The 14,783-nt window shown below is 50.6% G+C and overlaps 1 protein-coding gene across 3 annotated transcripts in view; it reads left to right on the top strand.

Moving 5' to 3' along the window:
- Nucleotides 1–14,783, top strand: part of Gatad2a (GATA zinc finger domain containing 2A) — a 90,965-nt gene that overhangs the window by 72,513 nt on the left and 3,669 nt on the right. For all 3 annotated transcript variants that reach the window (XM_038325864.1, XM_038325863.1, XM_038325865.1), the window contains 7 exons: nucleotides 9,161–9,293; nucleotides 9,396–9,527; nucleotides 9,698–9,787; nucleotides 10,405–10,536; nucleotides 10,640–10,804; nucleotides 12,216–12,495; nucleotides 13,996–14,297. In XM_038325864.1, the coding sequence (XP_038181792.1) occupies nucleotides 9,161–9,293; nucleotides 9,396–9,527; nucleotides 9,698–9,787; nucleotides 10,405–10,536; nucleotides 10,640–10,804; nucleotides 12,216–12,495; nucleotides 13,996–14,297 (1,234 nt within the window). The remainder of the gene's footprint in view (nucleotides 1–9,160; nucleotides 9,294–9,395; nucleotides 9,528–9,697; nucleotides 9,788–10,404; nucleotides 10,537–10,639; nucleotides 10,805–12,215; nucleotides 12,496–13,995; nucleotides 14,298–14,783) is intronic.

Below are 14,783 nucleotides of genomic sequence, written 5' to 3'. Positions count from 1 at the left end.
ATCTACAAAGTGATTGGATGGCAGGTTTGTGTCACTGTGCCAGCATATAACTTAAACCTTTTCTTTTAAACAGTCTCACTGTGTAGTTATGGCTGGCCTTGGACTCATGGAGATCTGCCTAATTCTGCCTCCTGAGTATTAGGATCAAAGGCGTGTACCACTTTGCCTGGCAGTGACTTGCATTTGGAAACACAGCTTTGACAACCAGGGAAAAAGTCACCACAGGTCATGAAATGATAGGATGACAAGACTGGGGAATACACCCAGTGACCCAGCCCCTTTTCTGGAGCTGAGAGCAGTAGCTGCTCTTCCAGAGGACTAGAGTTAGGTGGTTCATACCTGCTGCTAAGTATGGTTCTAGGGATCTGACGGCTCCAGGCACCTTGGATTGTGAACTGTGACTGTGGATGTCTAATGTAGTAGGAAATTTAAAAATAGTTATTAATTGAATTAAAATGACTGTAATAAGCCTCTGAAGTAGCAGCATACATGATGTTTTTATGTTTTTGGCTAGTTGATGGGTTATATCTCAGTAAACCCATATTAAGCTGAAAGTTGTTGAATCCTCCCAATAGTGGGAGGTGGGAGGGCTTTGGCACCCGGGGACTGTTGCTGCACTTCCTGATTTTCTGTTATCATAAAGCAAAAATCTTAAGTCAGTGACTACCTCTGTTTAGTAAATCTCTTGGAATACTTGGCTTCTTGGACCTTTTTGTTTCTGTGCTCAGTGGTGGCTGTTAGGACAGAGGTGTGCAGTACTGAGGGAAGGACGGTAGTGCGTCACAGGTCCTCTGCTACAGCTGCACCTCAGATGAGCCTGCCCCATAGGTGTGTGGAAACCATTGCGTCCATGCACCTTTCTGTTTGTTTTTGAGATGGACTCTTTGTAGTCCAGGCTGCTCTCAGACTCATTGGAATCCTCCTGCCCCAGCTTCTCTCTGGCCCCAGCTTCTCTCCAGTGCTAAGATTATAGGTGTGAGTCACTACACCTGACTCCAAAGAAATATTTTCTACCGTTAGTTTTTTTAATTTTTATTTTATGTGTATGAGTGTTTTACCCCTGTGTGTGTGTACCTGGTGCTGAAGTCAGAAGACAGCACCAGATCCCTAGAACTGGAGTTAACTGCTCTGAGCTTCCATATAAGTGCTGGGAACTGAACCCTGGTGCTCTACAAAAGCAGTAAGCACTCTTAACCTTGTTGGTCTGTGTTTTTAGCCCCGTAGGTTAAGTTTCTTGAGTACTTGCAACCCCAACATGAACAGATTGCTATAGACCTTGGCACAAATAGAAATCAAGCTTCACAGATGTTAACCATTCCGGAGTCTGTTTTCATTGCTTTAGTTATCCCCAAAGTCCTTTAGTGCTCTGGGCCCCCATGTGGTGTTTAGTCCTCAGCACATCTATCCCTCAGGATAGTTTTGAGGCACTGATGTGATCTTTTGATGCTGCCGAGGTTCCCAGCCCCACACAGGCCACATTTCTAAACTTTACTCATCAGAATATTCTACTAATTGCTGGTCTCAGTGCCAGGAATTTTGCGTGCGTGTGTGTGTGTGTGTGTGTGTGTGTGTGTGTGTGTGTGTGTGTGTGTGAAGTTATAGTCTTTGTGTTAACCATTTGGGGAGAAGTGCCTGGGGTATACAAATCTTTTAACTTCCCCCTGCTTTCCTCCAGGAAAGTGTACACGTCACACGGCAGGACTGCTTCATCTGTCCTCTTTGTCACAGAGTATTGAAAATGCACATTTCAAGACTCCTGTGGTGAATGGGTTTTCTGTTTCACAGATGGAGCCACCAAGCATCATGACTTGAGTGCCTTTCTGTCCACATGCTGGTGTGCAGTGCCTGACCTGGGCTGAGCACACCTTGAAGCTCAGGTGTCTGAAGGGGTGCACTGAGCAGCTGTGTTGGTGCCCATGCTGGCTCCTTGTGGTTTTTCCCAGCATGTAGGCCAATTTTGCTCTGCTGGTGAACAAACTGGCCTCTTCTTTGGAGGTGTGATTACATACACATTTGCTATGGTTCCAGCTTCTACTGTGTGGAGCATTGTATGTTGTTCCGCTGTCAGGGAGCTCTACCCCAAGTCTTACCCTCTGGTGCTGGGCACCTCCCTCTAACAAAATGTCATCCCGGTATTCTGACAGTCGATTGGTGACCTGTTGTGGGACAAGTTCCTGTTTACTGATGAAGTGTGAGGGCTACATCCCTGTCCTTACACTGTCCCTTTCTTACCTTCTTGAAGGTGCTGCTGTGGATACTGTCAGTGGTCCAGGACTTCAGCTGTAAATTTGAGCTTAGCTCCACAAATGGGACATGATGACCTGAATGACAGTCAGAGCTGACAGTTTGTAGGGACCAGCTTCTCCCTGTGTACATGTTCTTTCCTGAGCAACCTCCATGGCCACCTCCCACCCCCCAATGGCATTCTCATCCCTAAGTGGCCCAAGTTGTCTGCAGGGCTCGGCTGAGTGGCCCTGTGCTGCCATGATTTGTGTCTTTCCTTGCACACTGGCAGTGCTGCTAATAAGGAATGCCACACTGTAGTTGACATGGGTGTCGACTGTAAAGGGTCAGCAGTTCTGCAGTTCTGGACCTTCTTACTGGTGTTTCTGCTGTGTTTCTGAGCCAAGCACATAGGACTTAGCTTCCCCAGGGCACCAGCTGTTCTGGTCTCCTTGGGTAGATGACGGCCTCTGCGCCCATGAGTACGCCACTGTGGTTCTTGAGCTGCTCTGCACTGGCCTTGCCTAGCCTTGCGGCTCTGTGGTGCTTGCCTGTCCCTGTGTATCACCATGCTGGAGATCCAGAACAGCAGTTGGAGGTGAAGAGTGATGGCTGGCTTACCTCTGTGGTGGAGAGGTGGAAGACGTTCTGATCCCAGCATCCCATTCAGAGGCCTTTGGGTTGTAGCCAGGAGGTGTGATGATGGATGCTGAGCAAGGCCTGCTGGCAAGAGCAGGTGAGCTTTAGAGCCACCAGTGTCCACTGCTTACTCCAAGACAGGCCAGCCAGGCTGTTTTTGTTAAAAAGCTCCCCGAAAGAGAAAGCAGAGTGGGGTAGGGGGAGTGTTCCATATGAGTTGTTCTGTGCCTAGATGGTAAGAAAGATCATTAAAAAGTTTCTCCATACTCAGCCCTGGGACTGCCGGGTCAGTTTTTGTCTGGTAGAGAATGGTGCCCAGTGTTAAAGCTGTCTAACAGGTGCCAGACATGATAGTGGCACACATCTTTTGTTCCAGTACTCAGAGGCAGAGGCAGGTGGATCGCTTGAAGATCTTCAAGGCCAGCCTGGTCTACAGAGTGAGGTGTCCAGGACAGTCAGGGCTACATCCAGAAACCATTTTGGGGCTCTCTAGTAGGTCTTGCTATAAGTGGGTCCATGTTTGCGTGGCCAATAGTAGTACAGTGAGTGGGACACACTCCTCACCCTTTATCCTGCAACTCTGGTCTGCTGTGTGCTTGCTTCAGCCTGTCCTACCCATAGACAGATAGAGGGCTGCCTCCACTGCCCTGTGTGTGGAGCTGCCAAGTGGCATGACAGTCACTGGTTTATTTTTCTCCTGTTTTCTTCTTGCTCTCTGCTTTGTCCCAGTGAGTGTCCTCTGTTGGGGTTAATCTAAGGGAGGAGGCATAGGCCCAGTTAAGTGGGGCAAAGCAGTGCTGTGCTGGCGCTTTACCATTTGGTATTCTGTAGGCCAGCTGGTCCAGGTCAGCTGTCCTAGGTATCCATGGCTGACACTGGCCAAACCCATTTCTGTTCCCTCAGGCAGAGGGCTGGTCCTACACTGTGTGTCCTGGGGCAATTAGACGTCCCTAGAGCCAGTTTTCTGAAGGCCTGTATGGAAGCTGATAGGTTGCTGTGACCTATCTCAGGGATTCAGCAGTGTGAAACCCTATCAGGCGGTTTGCTTGCCCACATGGGCAGTATTTTCACTTAGACTGTGGATGTCAGTGAACAGGTCCTGTCTTGAATCGTCCAAGGTGCAGCTGTGGACCCCATCCTTCACACCCTCTGCGGGCCTGTAAGCCTGAACAGGTGTCCCCCTAGACTGTGTTGGGGGTCTCAGGAGGGCCCCTGTCTAATCCAGTTTACAGGGCTCTGCCCTGTCAGAATTTCTGTCAGGGGAGTCTGGTGTTGCTGAACACCTGTATCTGTGGCTTTTAGGACATTGGCCTACCAGTTTTGGAGAGGCAGCCACTGTGGCCTGATATAACAGGATACACCAGCCTCAGAGTTGACTTTGAACAGATAGTCCCACCTTTTTTTTCTTTTTCTTTCTTTTTTTTTTTTTTTGTGAGTTTGTTTTGTTTTGTTTTGAGATAGGGTTTCTCTGAGTGGTCCTTGCTGTCCTGGAACTCACTGTGTAGACCAGATTGGCCTTGAACTCAGGTTTACCTACCTCTGCTCAAGTGGATTGACCTGGATTAAAGGCCAGATAACCCCATCTTGTCACTGTGGGAATAGGTCCTTTAGGGCCAGCAAAGTCACCCCTAGGTGAGCATTGGGGCCAGAGCAGCCTCTCCTGCTGCCCCATTGCCTTGGGGCGGTAGGACTTCCGCTCTGCCTAGTGCTGAGACATCTGAGTTTTCGAGACCCTGTGAGAGGAAAGATGGTGTCCTTCAAGAAGCAGAAGTCAGACAGCCTGCTGTCTCTTACTGTGTGGGGCACTCTCCAAAGTCTGAGTCCCATGAGTCTCCAACCCACAGTTTTGTGGGTGCTCTGTGCTGATGCCTGTAGGAAGCAACACTGGGGCAGTGTTGGGGGGAGGACAGTCCCCTGACTCTGGGTAGAAGCCATGGTCCCTTCAACTCCAGCCTGCTTAGTCTTCTTGAGTACAGCTCTCCCACTCTGGTGATGGGATCATTTGTTCAGGATCTGCACAAGGCGGCACCCTGGTCCTCCTTTGCCCTTATTGGGAGCTGAGACTGTGTTGCCTATGTGAGAGGGATATGCTCAGGGTAGGGAATCCCTCCTGTGAAAGATGTGCCACGAAGAGAGGAAGGCAGGCAGGTGGGCTATCGGCCTGTTCAGGGGGCAAGGCATGCATGCTTTCCTTGGCATGGTGTCATCCGTCCATCCTGTTCCATCAGTCTCTGTTCTCCTCACATACAGATACACACACACACACACACACACACACACTAGGTGACTAAGGCTATATTTGCCAAGCAGCCCCTTGGGAAACTGAGGGGCCCCTGCAGGTTATGTGCTGTGAGGCTAATGAATGGACACTGGGCCATTCTGAAGGCCAAGGACTATTGAAGAGTGATCTAGACAAGGCAGGTATAGATGTCAAGCTAAAGCTAGTGTGTTTTGTGGTCCAAGGTTTGGGTGCAGAAAGGTGGGTGGGTGAGTCATGGTTTAGCCATACTGGACTCCAGTGTTGGCCCCGAGGAGTACTTGTGATCCTCAGTGAGGTGTCTTTGGACTATAGGCCGTGATTAGCTCAGATCATGCCTTCTCCCACCTCCACCCTCCCTCCTCCACCCCCATTTAAGAGACCCTTTTGGACAGATTCTGATCTTTGGTGCTGTGTTGTTTGTGCACATTGTGGGTCTGGGCAACCCTTCTTTGACTTTCTGTAGTTTGAGGTGCGTAGGCGTGCTTTATGTTTATAGTTGGTGGGACTTCTTGGATAAGTTTTCCCTTAAATAAGTTTAGGGCCATTATTTTTTTTAGTGCTTCCATTCTGTTCCCACCTGTGAATTTGTCGTCTTCTGTGTCCTGTATGTTTTAGTGGGCCATAACCCTAAGGACAGAGCCACTGTTTGTCATAGCCAGAATCTGCTCCCACTATACAGCGGGTGCCAAGAGAATGTAGGTTTAGGAGGATAGGGTCTTCCCTGGGCCCCGGGAAGCCCCATTTGAGAAACCATAGAAGTCCAGTTCCCAGCGCCAACTCTGGATCCCCTTCATCACATCAGCATGGATAGGGACTGAGCACCTCCCCTGGCAAGGTCTACCCCTATGCAAGAGGGATAAGAGCTCAACCACCCTGCAGGACACTGCAGAACTTTTGGTGCTGGTAACCAGGCCGGCCTGTGTCCAGGGGTCTTTGTTGGTGACATAAAGCCACTTTATCATCGTTTTTCACTGTGTTCTCAACATGGGCCGGCAGGACAGGTTCATACAGTTTCCAGATGAATGTAGTTGTTCCAGACGCTCGGCCATGCAACAGAGGCGTCTGCATGCCGCTCTCCATGCTCCTCTCCGTTTTCATCTCCTGCCCATGGGTTTTATAAGTTAAAAGTCTCCCTCCAGTGCCTGTCACTGTTTGATCCACGTGTGCCTGTTCCTAAATTAAAAACTGTCTAGAAAAGTACAGAAAATCTTGAAGGTACTTTTGTTAAAAAAACAAAACAAAACAAAAAAAACAGCTTTGAAAAGTTTTTCAGTTTGGAAAAGAGATGGGCTTGTGGTTTCCTTTGTGTGTGAGAGATGACCACAGGTGATTGGGTGTCTAGGACACAGGCACAGTGTCCTGGAGGCCGCACAGGAAGGGCCTTGGGGTAAGTGGAGCCTCCATTTTCTGACAGCACCTGAACCCTTACCTCTCTTCTCAAAATGAAGGCTGTGTGTCACAAACCGGTTAGAACTGCCCGTTGCCATGGTTTTCACGTTGGAAGGCACAGTTAAAGGGTCACATGATCAAGGAGGGAAATGCCTTTGTCACGTGACTTGGGTGGCCTGATTAGCATGGAGGAAGTTCACTCCCTGCTTGCTGCCGCTGGGATTCTGGGTTACCACTGGCAGTGACATCACCTCTGAGGTGTGTTACTGATTGGGTTAGAGAGCACAGTGGTCAGGGCTGTCTGCCAAGGATGGTCTCTGCCTAGCCCCACCCCTCATCCCTCCAGCAAATCTCAAGTTTTATTAGGCGGTCCACCTCAGGAAGATAGAAAAGAATTATCACGCACGCGCACACACACACACACACACACACACACACACACCCTGCAGTTGACTCTTCATCATTCTGCATGCCCAGGAAACCCAGTCCTGGACTAAAAATCTGTCCTAGGTTCCTCGTAGGCCTGGCTGCTCTGTCCAGTACCACATTGACAGTACCAGGCTGGGCCTCTGCAGCTGCACAGTGTGCAGTTGATGTTGATGGTGCACACAGCCCCATGGGCCTGGAATCGGAGCTGCCAGACCACCTTGAAAGCTGATCTTGGGCAGTGTGGGGCCCATGGAACCGTCATTGAGGAGAGGTAGACCTGGAGTATTTGAAGAGACCAGAGGTAGCTGCCCAGGGTCTCAAATTTTATTTAATGATTTATTTGTGTGCATTGGTGTTGGCCTGCACGTGTGTCTGTGTGAGGGTTTCAGATCCTCTGGACTCCAGTCACAGACAGTTAGGAGCTGTTGTGGGTGCTGGGAATTGAACTGGGTCCTCTGGAAGAACAGCCAGTGCTCCTAACCATGAAGCCATTTCTCCAGCCCTTCCAGGGTCTCTTTTTAAATGACCAATTTCTGGGCTGCCAAAGCCTGATATTCTTCAACTGTCCCCAGACTCTGTAGACCCCAGGCGTGAGCCTTCAGACTTTGTCCTTACCCCTGGCCTGACAATTTGGCATCCACACCAGTGTTCGTGTAGCTGCCATATGCCTCTGAGTGGGACCAGAAAGCCAGAGCTACATCTGGCTGGTCAGACTCTGTCTACCTTTCTGAGGGCTGTTGGGTCCAGAGGCTCTTTTCTCAGCGACTCACCTCACTCTCCTCTAGCACAAACCACCGGAACAGCTTTGTGCTGTGACTTCCAGTTAACTTCATCTATGCTTGTGTTTGTTTCTTGTGTCACAGTGCCACCTAGTGGACATGTCTGGAGCTGCTTTTCCACAAACAAGATGGGAGATGGGTCCTCAAAGGGTGGTGGGGCACACACCCAGGGACAATACCCTCTATGCACAGTACCTTCTTAGAATTTGCTGCCCCCACCTCTGTGCTCCAACAGAGCACATTTAGCCCTGAGACTTTAGAAATAAATGTGTATGCCCTCTAACACCCGTTATAAAGAGGGGAAGTCCAGCATTAGAGTGGTCCTGTGTGGATTAACTGACGTGGACTTGCTGGGCCAGCAGCTCAGAGATTGGCCCTTAGCCAGTGTTGAAAGAGTGCTTGATGGAACTCTGGTAACTTGCAGCCTGTGCCTCCCCACACACTCCTCCCCATTCACAGGTAAAGTGAGCTCCCTCTGGACTTGAGCAATGTACAGGGTTGGGGGCAGAGGGCAAAGTGTAGTGAGTAGGACAGCATTGGGGTCCTCTGCAGAGCTGAGCCTTGAGACCTGTAGTCACTGCAGCCACTTGCTGTTGACAGTAGTTTCTGTCCCGCCTGGTCCTGCAGTCATTCAGTCCCAAAGAAACACACAGAGGTCTACTACATTAATTATAAACTGGTTAGCTAATTAACACAGGCTTCTTATTAACTCATTCTTACATCTTACAACTTAACCCATAATTCTTGTCTGTGTTAGCCAGGTGGCTTGGCACCTTTTATCAGCGAGGCATTCTCATCTTGCTTCCTCTGCTTCTGAGTGACCACTGCAGACTGAATCTTTCCTCTTCCCAGAATTCTCCTGTTCTCATTACCCTGCCTCTACTTCCTGCCTGGCTACTGGCCAATCAGCATTTTATTAAACAAGTACAAGAAACAAATCTTTACAGGGTAAAACCGTTGTCCTACAATAATTTACTATGTGTGTCCTAGGTAGGCTGTCCCGCAAATGGCCCCAGGTTCCCTTGTGAGGTGAAATTCAAAGGCCAGCAGCATGCCATCGAACTCTTTTGGGTTTCTGGGGGATATGTGGGACTGGGTTAAGGGGGGGAGTGGGCTTCCTTTTGGGTGGATCCCAGTGTGAGCAGGTGGGAGCCCTTGGCTTTGGAGTGTTCATGTCTCATCCTGCCCAGCACTCAGATCTGTGGCTTGGTGTGTTTACCTGTGATCTAGTGCCACAGTAGATTAACACTTTCTACAGTACCCATGATACATCAGGTACACACGGGCAGGGTACATGGTCTAGAATGGATGGCCCCAGTGACCGGAGAGAACATCCATGATACAGATAGCAAATCAGCTGGGGACAATACGGCACCTGGAGGAGGCCAGCAGGGGCCAAGTGCGCTCTGCTATGCTAACCTCTGTTACCTCTGTCTGACAGTGACATTAAATCTGAGAAGAGACCTCCCTCACCTGATGTGATCGTGCTCTCTGACAGTGAGCAGCCATCAAGCCCAAGGGCGAATGGGTTGACCACAGCATCCTTGAAGGATACCAGCACTGAGGCGCTCCTGGTGAGCCTTTGCAGGGCCTGTGCCCATGCCTGGGAGCCTGGCCACTCTAGCTTTGTAGTCTCTACTAAGGCTTTTCCCAATTTTGTGCTCTTGCTCTCATAGAAAAGCAGCCCAGAAGAGCGAGAGCGGATGATCAAGCAGCTGAAGGAGGAGTTGAGGCTGGAGGAAGCAAAGCTGGTTCTGTTGAAGAAGCTACGACAGAGTCAAATACAAAAGGAAGCCATAGCGCAGAAGGTACATGTGCTGCCCGCCTCAGAGTCTTGTCGGAATCTGGGCACCCCAGGATTAGAGAGGTTGACCACAGGGCACCTGAGCAGCAGGGAGCAAGCAGAAGATGATTACAGGGCAGTGGTGTGTGGACTGCCCAACACCACCTCCTGCTGATGTGCCCTGCTATCTTACAGCCTGCAGCTTCCTCAGGGAGCTCCGTGACCACCCCTCCCCCACTTGTCCGGGGTACTCAGAACATTCCTGCTGGCAAGACATCACTTCAGGTTAGTGTGTACTCGTCTGCCTATTTCCAAATACCACCACTGCTTATGGCTAGGTTCCTGAGCAGCCTTGGTCTGTGAAAGCAAAGACTGCCTATTCCCAAGTTAGCAGGCAAGGACCGAAGTGTTAGGTGTATCCCAAATGACCCCACCAAACAAGACACTGTTGATGTCACAGACTGTGGTCAGTGGTGATCAGCCAGTAAGATCGAAAAGATAGTGATTAAAACAGGACAGGCGCTCTTCATGTGGCCTCTCAGCTCAGGCCTCTGTCCATACACTTCAGTGGCTCTGTCACACCTTCCATGATTCCTTCCTCTGAGTTCTCGTGACACCCAGTACAGTCATGTGTACAGTAAATAGTTTTTCTTTTTTTAAATTTTTTTAGCTAATCTTGGGTTTTTGTGTGTTGGTTTTTAATTTGTTAACCTTAACAGAAACCATCATAGAGCTGTGGCTTCATTGGTAGAGTGCCTGCCTCATGTTACAAAGCCCTGAGTACCACATAAATTAGACTGGTTGCTGAAACCTGTCATCCTAGCACTGGGGAAGTAAACACAGAATGAATTTTAGGAGAAAAAGAAAATGTATATGATTCTTGGTCTCAATGTCATCGACAGACCTCTTCTGCTCGAATGCCTGGCAGCATCATCCCACCGCCACTGGTCCGGGGTGGGCAGCAGGTGTCTGCCAAGCTGGGACCACAGGCCAGTTCCCAAGTGGTCATGCCACCACTTGTCAGGGGGGCCCAGGTGAGTCGGTGTGTGTGCTGCGGTGGGGCCAGGTGTCCACCCTTCCGTGGTCTGCCAGGATTGGTTGATCTCAGTGGCATTCTTGCCCCCTGTCTCCCAACAGATTCACAACGTCAGACAGCACCCTTCCACAGGGCCACCACCCCTCCTCCTAGCCCCCCGCGCCTCAGTGCCCAGCATGCAGATTCAGGGACAGAGGATCATCCAACAGGGACTTATCCGTGTTGCCAATGTCTCTAATACCAGTCTGCTTGTCAACATCCCTCAGGTAAGTCTGAAACTTAGGTGCAAGGTTGGGGTAGGGTTTGTGGTAGGTCTCAAAGTGTCGTTGTATCTTCTGGGAAGGGGCTGGTGTCACACACTTGATTCCTGGATCTGGTGGGGTCTTGGACACCCCTAAAGGTGGGACTGGAGTTCTTCTAGGTATGAAGATCTTACACAGATTGTCCTTTAGCAAAGTTAGGAAGCTTTTGAGACAGTGGGGACTGGTTGGGGATGCAGGCATATGAGAGGCAGCAGGCTCTGAGGAAAAGTGAGGAGACCACTAGAGTGACACCAGAGCCCTCTGGAGCCTGCCGTCCCTCCCAGAGCCGCTGCTGCAGTACCTCCCCCAGCTCCAGCTGACTGTCCTCAGGCTGGGAGGACAGCATGTCACAGATCCTCCCACAGCCCAGTGGGCTATTCTTAGCTATGTGTCCTTCCATCTCTGTACAGAGTCTCTGAACTGGGGAGGGACTGTCCCCACCCCTGGGCAGCAGGATGGAAAGAAAAGGGCTAGAGTAAGAGTTTTGTCTGAGAGATGAGATTACCCAGTCTGCAGACCTTTTGCTGACAGCGAATTCTTTTTTCTTTGTCACTGCCCACCCTCCTTAGACAAGACAGGACTGGACTTTGGACAGCTCTGACAAAGGGCCCTTGCCTGTGTTAAAGTCCGGTTCCAGTGCACAGACAATGACTATCTCTGCCTCCCACTTGGAAGGGTGTGTGCCTCAGCTAAAACATAAGTCTGGGGTGTGGGCATCTCTTCACAGCAGCCTGTGTTTCCACGTCTGCTATGCTCAGTAGGCCACCAAGGTGGTGTTGGTAGTGATGGAGCCAGGGCCCCTGTCAGTCAGAGGCTGGTAGCCTGTGCTAGATCCCCTTGCTGAGCATCTAAACCCCACAGTAGTGTTTATGGACCTTGGTTGTCTGTTTGCTCAGGGAGAAAGAGTGCGTGGTGCTCTTTATATCTTGTGGAGATCATTGTTGGATCCCCCACAACACACTAGGAACCTGGGGTGCTCAGCATAGGTTTGGGGAGTGTAGCAGTGGGATGGGTGGAGACTAACCGGGACATGAAGTTGCATATGACAGGCCAAACAGTGGCCTTGTGCATACTCAGAACCATTGAGAAGCAGCACTTCAATGTAGACCCATTGCAGCTTCCCAGCTTGGTCTTGCTTGACTCATGGGCATGCGGGGAACTAGGTGTGTAGAACCTGGGTGTCCCTTGCTGCTGTGGACTTAGGTGGTGGCAATCTACTCAGATTGGTTTTTGTTTTGAGTCAGGGTCTCACTATGTAGCCCAAGCTGGTTTCGAATTCCCCTTGCCTCCTGAGAGCTGGTATAAGGATTCCAGTGCACATCTGACATGGAGCCTGCTTTAGGTAGCCTGAGCCTCACCTAGTTGTCTTCCACAGCCCACCGCAGCCTCACTGAAGGGGACAACAGTTGCCTCTGCTCAGGTCAGCTCCACCCCAACCAGTGTGGCCTCTGTGGTTGCATCTGTTGAGTCTCCAGCCAGCCGGCAGGCTGCTGCCAAGCTAGCACTACGCAAGCAGCTGGAGAAGACACTGCTCGAGATTCCACCTCCCAAGCCCCCTGCTCCAGAAATGAACTTCCTGCCCAGTGCTGCCAACAATGAGTTCATCTACCTGGTTGGTCTGGAGGAGGTGGTGCAGAATTTGCTGGAGGCGCAAGGTGAGTGGGTGGCCTTACCTCCTGCTCCAGCCTCTGTAAGACACATTCTATCTAGAGTTGGGTGTCTCAGGCAGCCATGCTGCACCGGTTTGACTGTGAAATCAGTCCCTGTTGTAGTTAGGGGTGAGGTTGAGCATCTGCAGGAGGCTGACCCTTGGATGAGGCAGAATTTTTCAAAGCTTCTAGTCTTCTTGGCCTGAAGGACAGATAGAGACACCTTTGCCTGGGCCAGGTTCTCTACCATATTTGGGAGTAGTGTGGATAGGACATCTGTAGGACCCCATAGAAACAGCATTAGACAGGGAAGGAATGGGTGGATGGCCCAGTTGGCTCCCAGACACAGGCCGAGGAGGATGTGTGTGTCTTGACGTTGAGCTGGTGAACAGGTTAATGGTGGTTCACCTCTCTTCCCACCCCCAAGTGGCTTCTGGACCCAACAGATCAGCCCCTTGACTGTGGTCATTAGTGCTAGCTCTTCTGACATAGGTATAAGGGACTGTGTACACAGAGAAGGGCTTCCATTGTCTGCTTCACTGTGCAAGTAGGAAGGTGGTTGGAACATGCAGAATTGTGCCCATTGCTTCCCTGGAGCTTGGTTGTTGAGTGTGCGCACCAGTCTCCTGGGACCTCCAGCTCCATACACTTGAGTTGGGGACCGCCTACCACCAACCCAGAGCACTGGTGGGAAATAGGCTCAGAGGTTTGCCCAGTGCATACTCCTCAGTAACTTTTGTATCATGCCTTGAACACAGATTTGCACTGAAGATAGCCACCAGGCCCCTGTGGGTGAACAACACCCTCTGTGGCATAGTGTTAGTAACATACACCTCTTGGGCTTCCATGAGAGACCAAGTATGCATTGCTGGGAAGCCTGGGTGCTGGCACTCTGTAGTGAGGTGACATTGATGAAGAATTGCTAGGGAGAGATACCCATTCATGCAGGGCAGTACGTGCATGCAAGTGCCGGGTTCCATCTCTAGCAGGCAGGGCTGGCAGGAGTCTGCCTGTAGAGTGCTCAGAACCAGAGCTGTGGACAGCTAGTACAGGTGCCATCTCTTATCTCTGCCTCCAGAATCTTTTCTGGAAAGTTTGTCAGTGTGCGTTTGTTCCTCTGATCCACAGCGCAACCAGGCTTCTCCTGGGGCTGAGGCCTGTGTTCTACTGTCAGCAACAAGAAGAGGAAGTTGCTTGTCTTCTGGCCTCAGCCGTCAGTGTTTGGGTAGCATGTCCCCAAGAAGAGGGGGTAAATACCCAATTGCCTACAAGTCAAGTAACCAACAAGGCAGGGTAACTTTTGACACATCTCTTAGGACACCTGCTATGGCAAGGCCAAGCCAGGCCAGTATCACAGGGCCTTTGGAGAGTCATTACCAGGGATGCTCAGCCATAGCCTGTTTGAAGTTCATCCACTGTGGCCTCTGTACCTATGAGAGATGTCCACGCAGGCCACTGCCCACAGTCATTGAGGTTACTTTGACAAAATCACCCCATCTATTACAGCGGGAAGGATCTCTGCCAGCACAGCTTCTGCTATGTTATCCCGGGAGCCTTACATGTGTGTTCAGTGCAAGACGGACTTCACATGCCGCTGGCGGGAGAAGGGTGGAGCCGTTCTGTGTGAAACCTGCATGACGTCCAACCAAAAGAAGGCACTCAAGGCGGAGCACACCAGTCGGCTGAAGGCTGCCTTCGTGAAGGCACTGCAGCAAGAGCAGGAGATGGAGCAGCGGCTGCTGCAGCAGGGTGTGGGTACCGCCAGCACCAAGGCTGAGGCTGCAGCCCCACATCCCACGCTGAAGCAGGTGAGAGCTGAAGCCTTCACCGTCTTGAGACTGCAGGATGTTCCAGAGGCATCCCCACCCACTTGGTGCTTAACTACAGGCTAAATTGCACTTAATGGTGGCATTTGGCAGTGAAAACACTAATTTGCAGTTTCTTTCAATTTTGTCGCTTTCACTCCCAGTGCACTGGCAAGTACTTCTGTCTAAAATGACTACTGAGAGCCTTGCTGACCATTAGCAAGAGCACCCTGGCTAGCTGAAGAAGAGTGGGGTGAGGACCTGCACCCATCCGCCCTTTTTATCTTTTCTTTTTTCTTTTTTTTTTTTTTTTTTTGGAGACAGGGTCTCTCTAAGTAGTTCCAGCTGTCCTGGAATTCAGTATGTAGACCAGGCTGGCCTTGAACTCAGAAGAGACCCACCTGCCTTTAAGTGGTGGGGTTAAGGTGTGTGCCACCACCCTCAAATGTGCTGCTCCTTTTTGTGGTTTCTGTCTGATCACACATTGTA

This window comes from Arvicola amphibius, chromosome 4, assembly GCF_903992535.2.
Source record: "Arvicola amphibius chromosome 4, mArvAmp1.2, whole genome shotgun sequence".
NCBI classification, from domain to species: domain Eukaryota; kingdom Metazoa; phylum Chordata; class Mammalia; order Rodentia; family Cricetidae; genus Arvicola; species Arvicola amphibius.
Note: the sequence above shows the minus strand (reverse complement) of the source record. Positions and strands in the feature narration are given on the sequence as shown.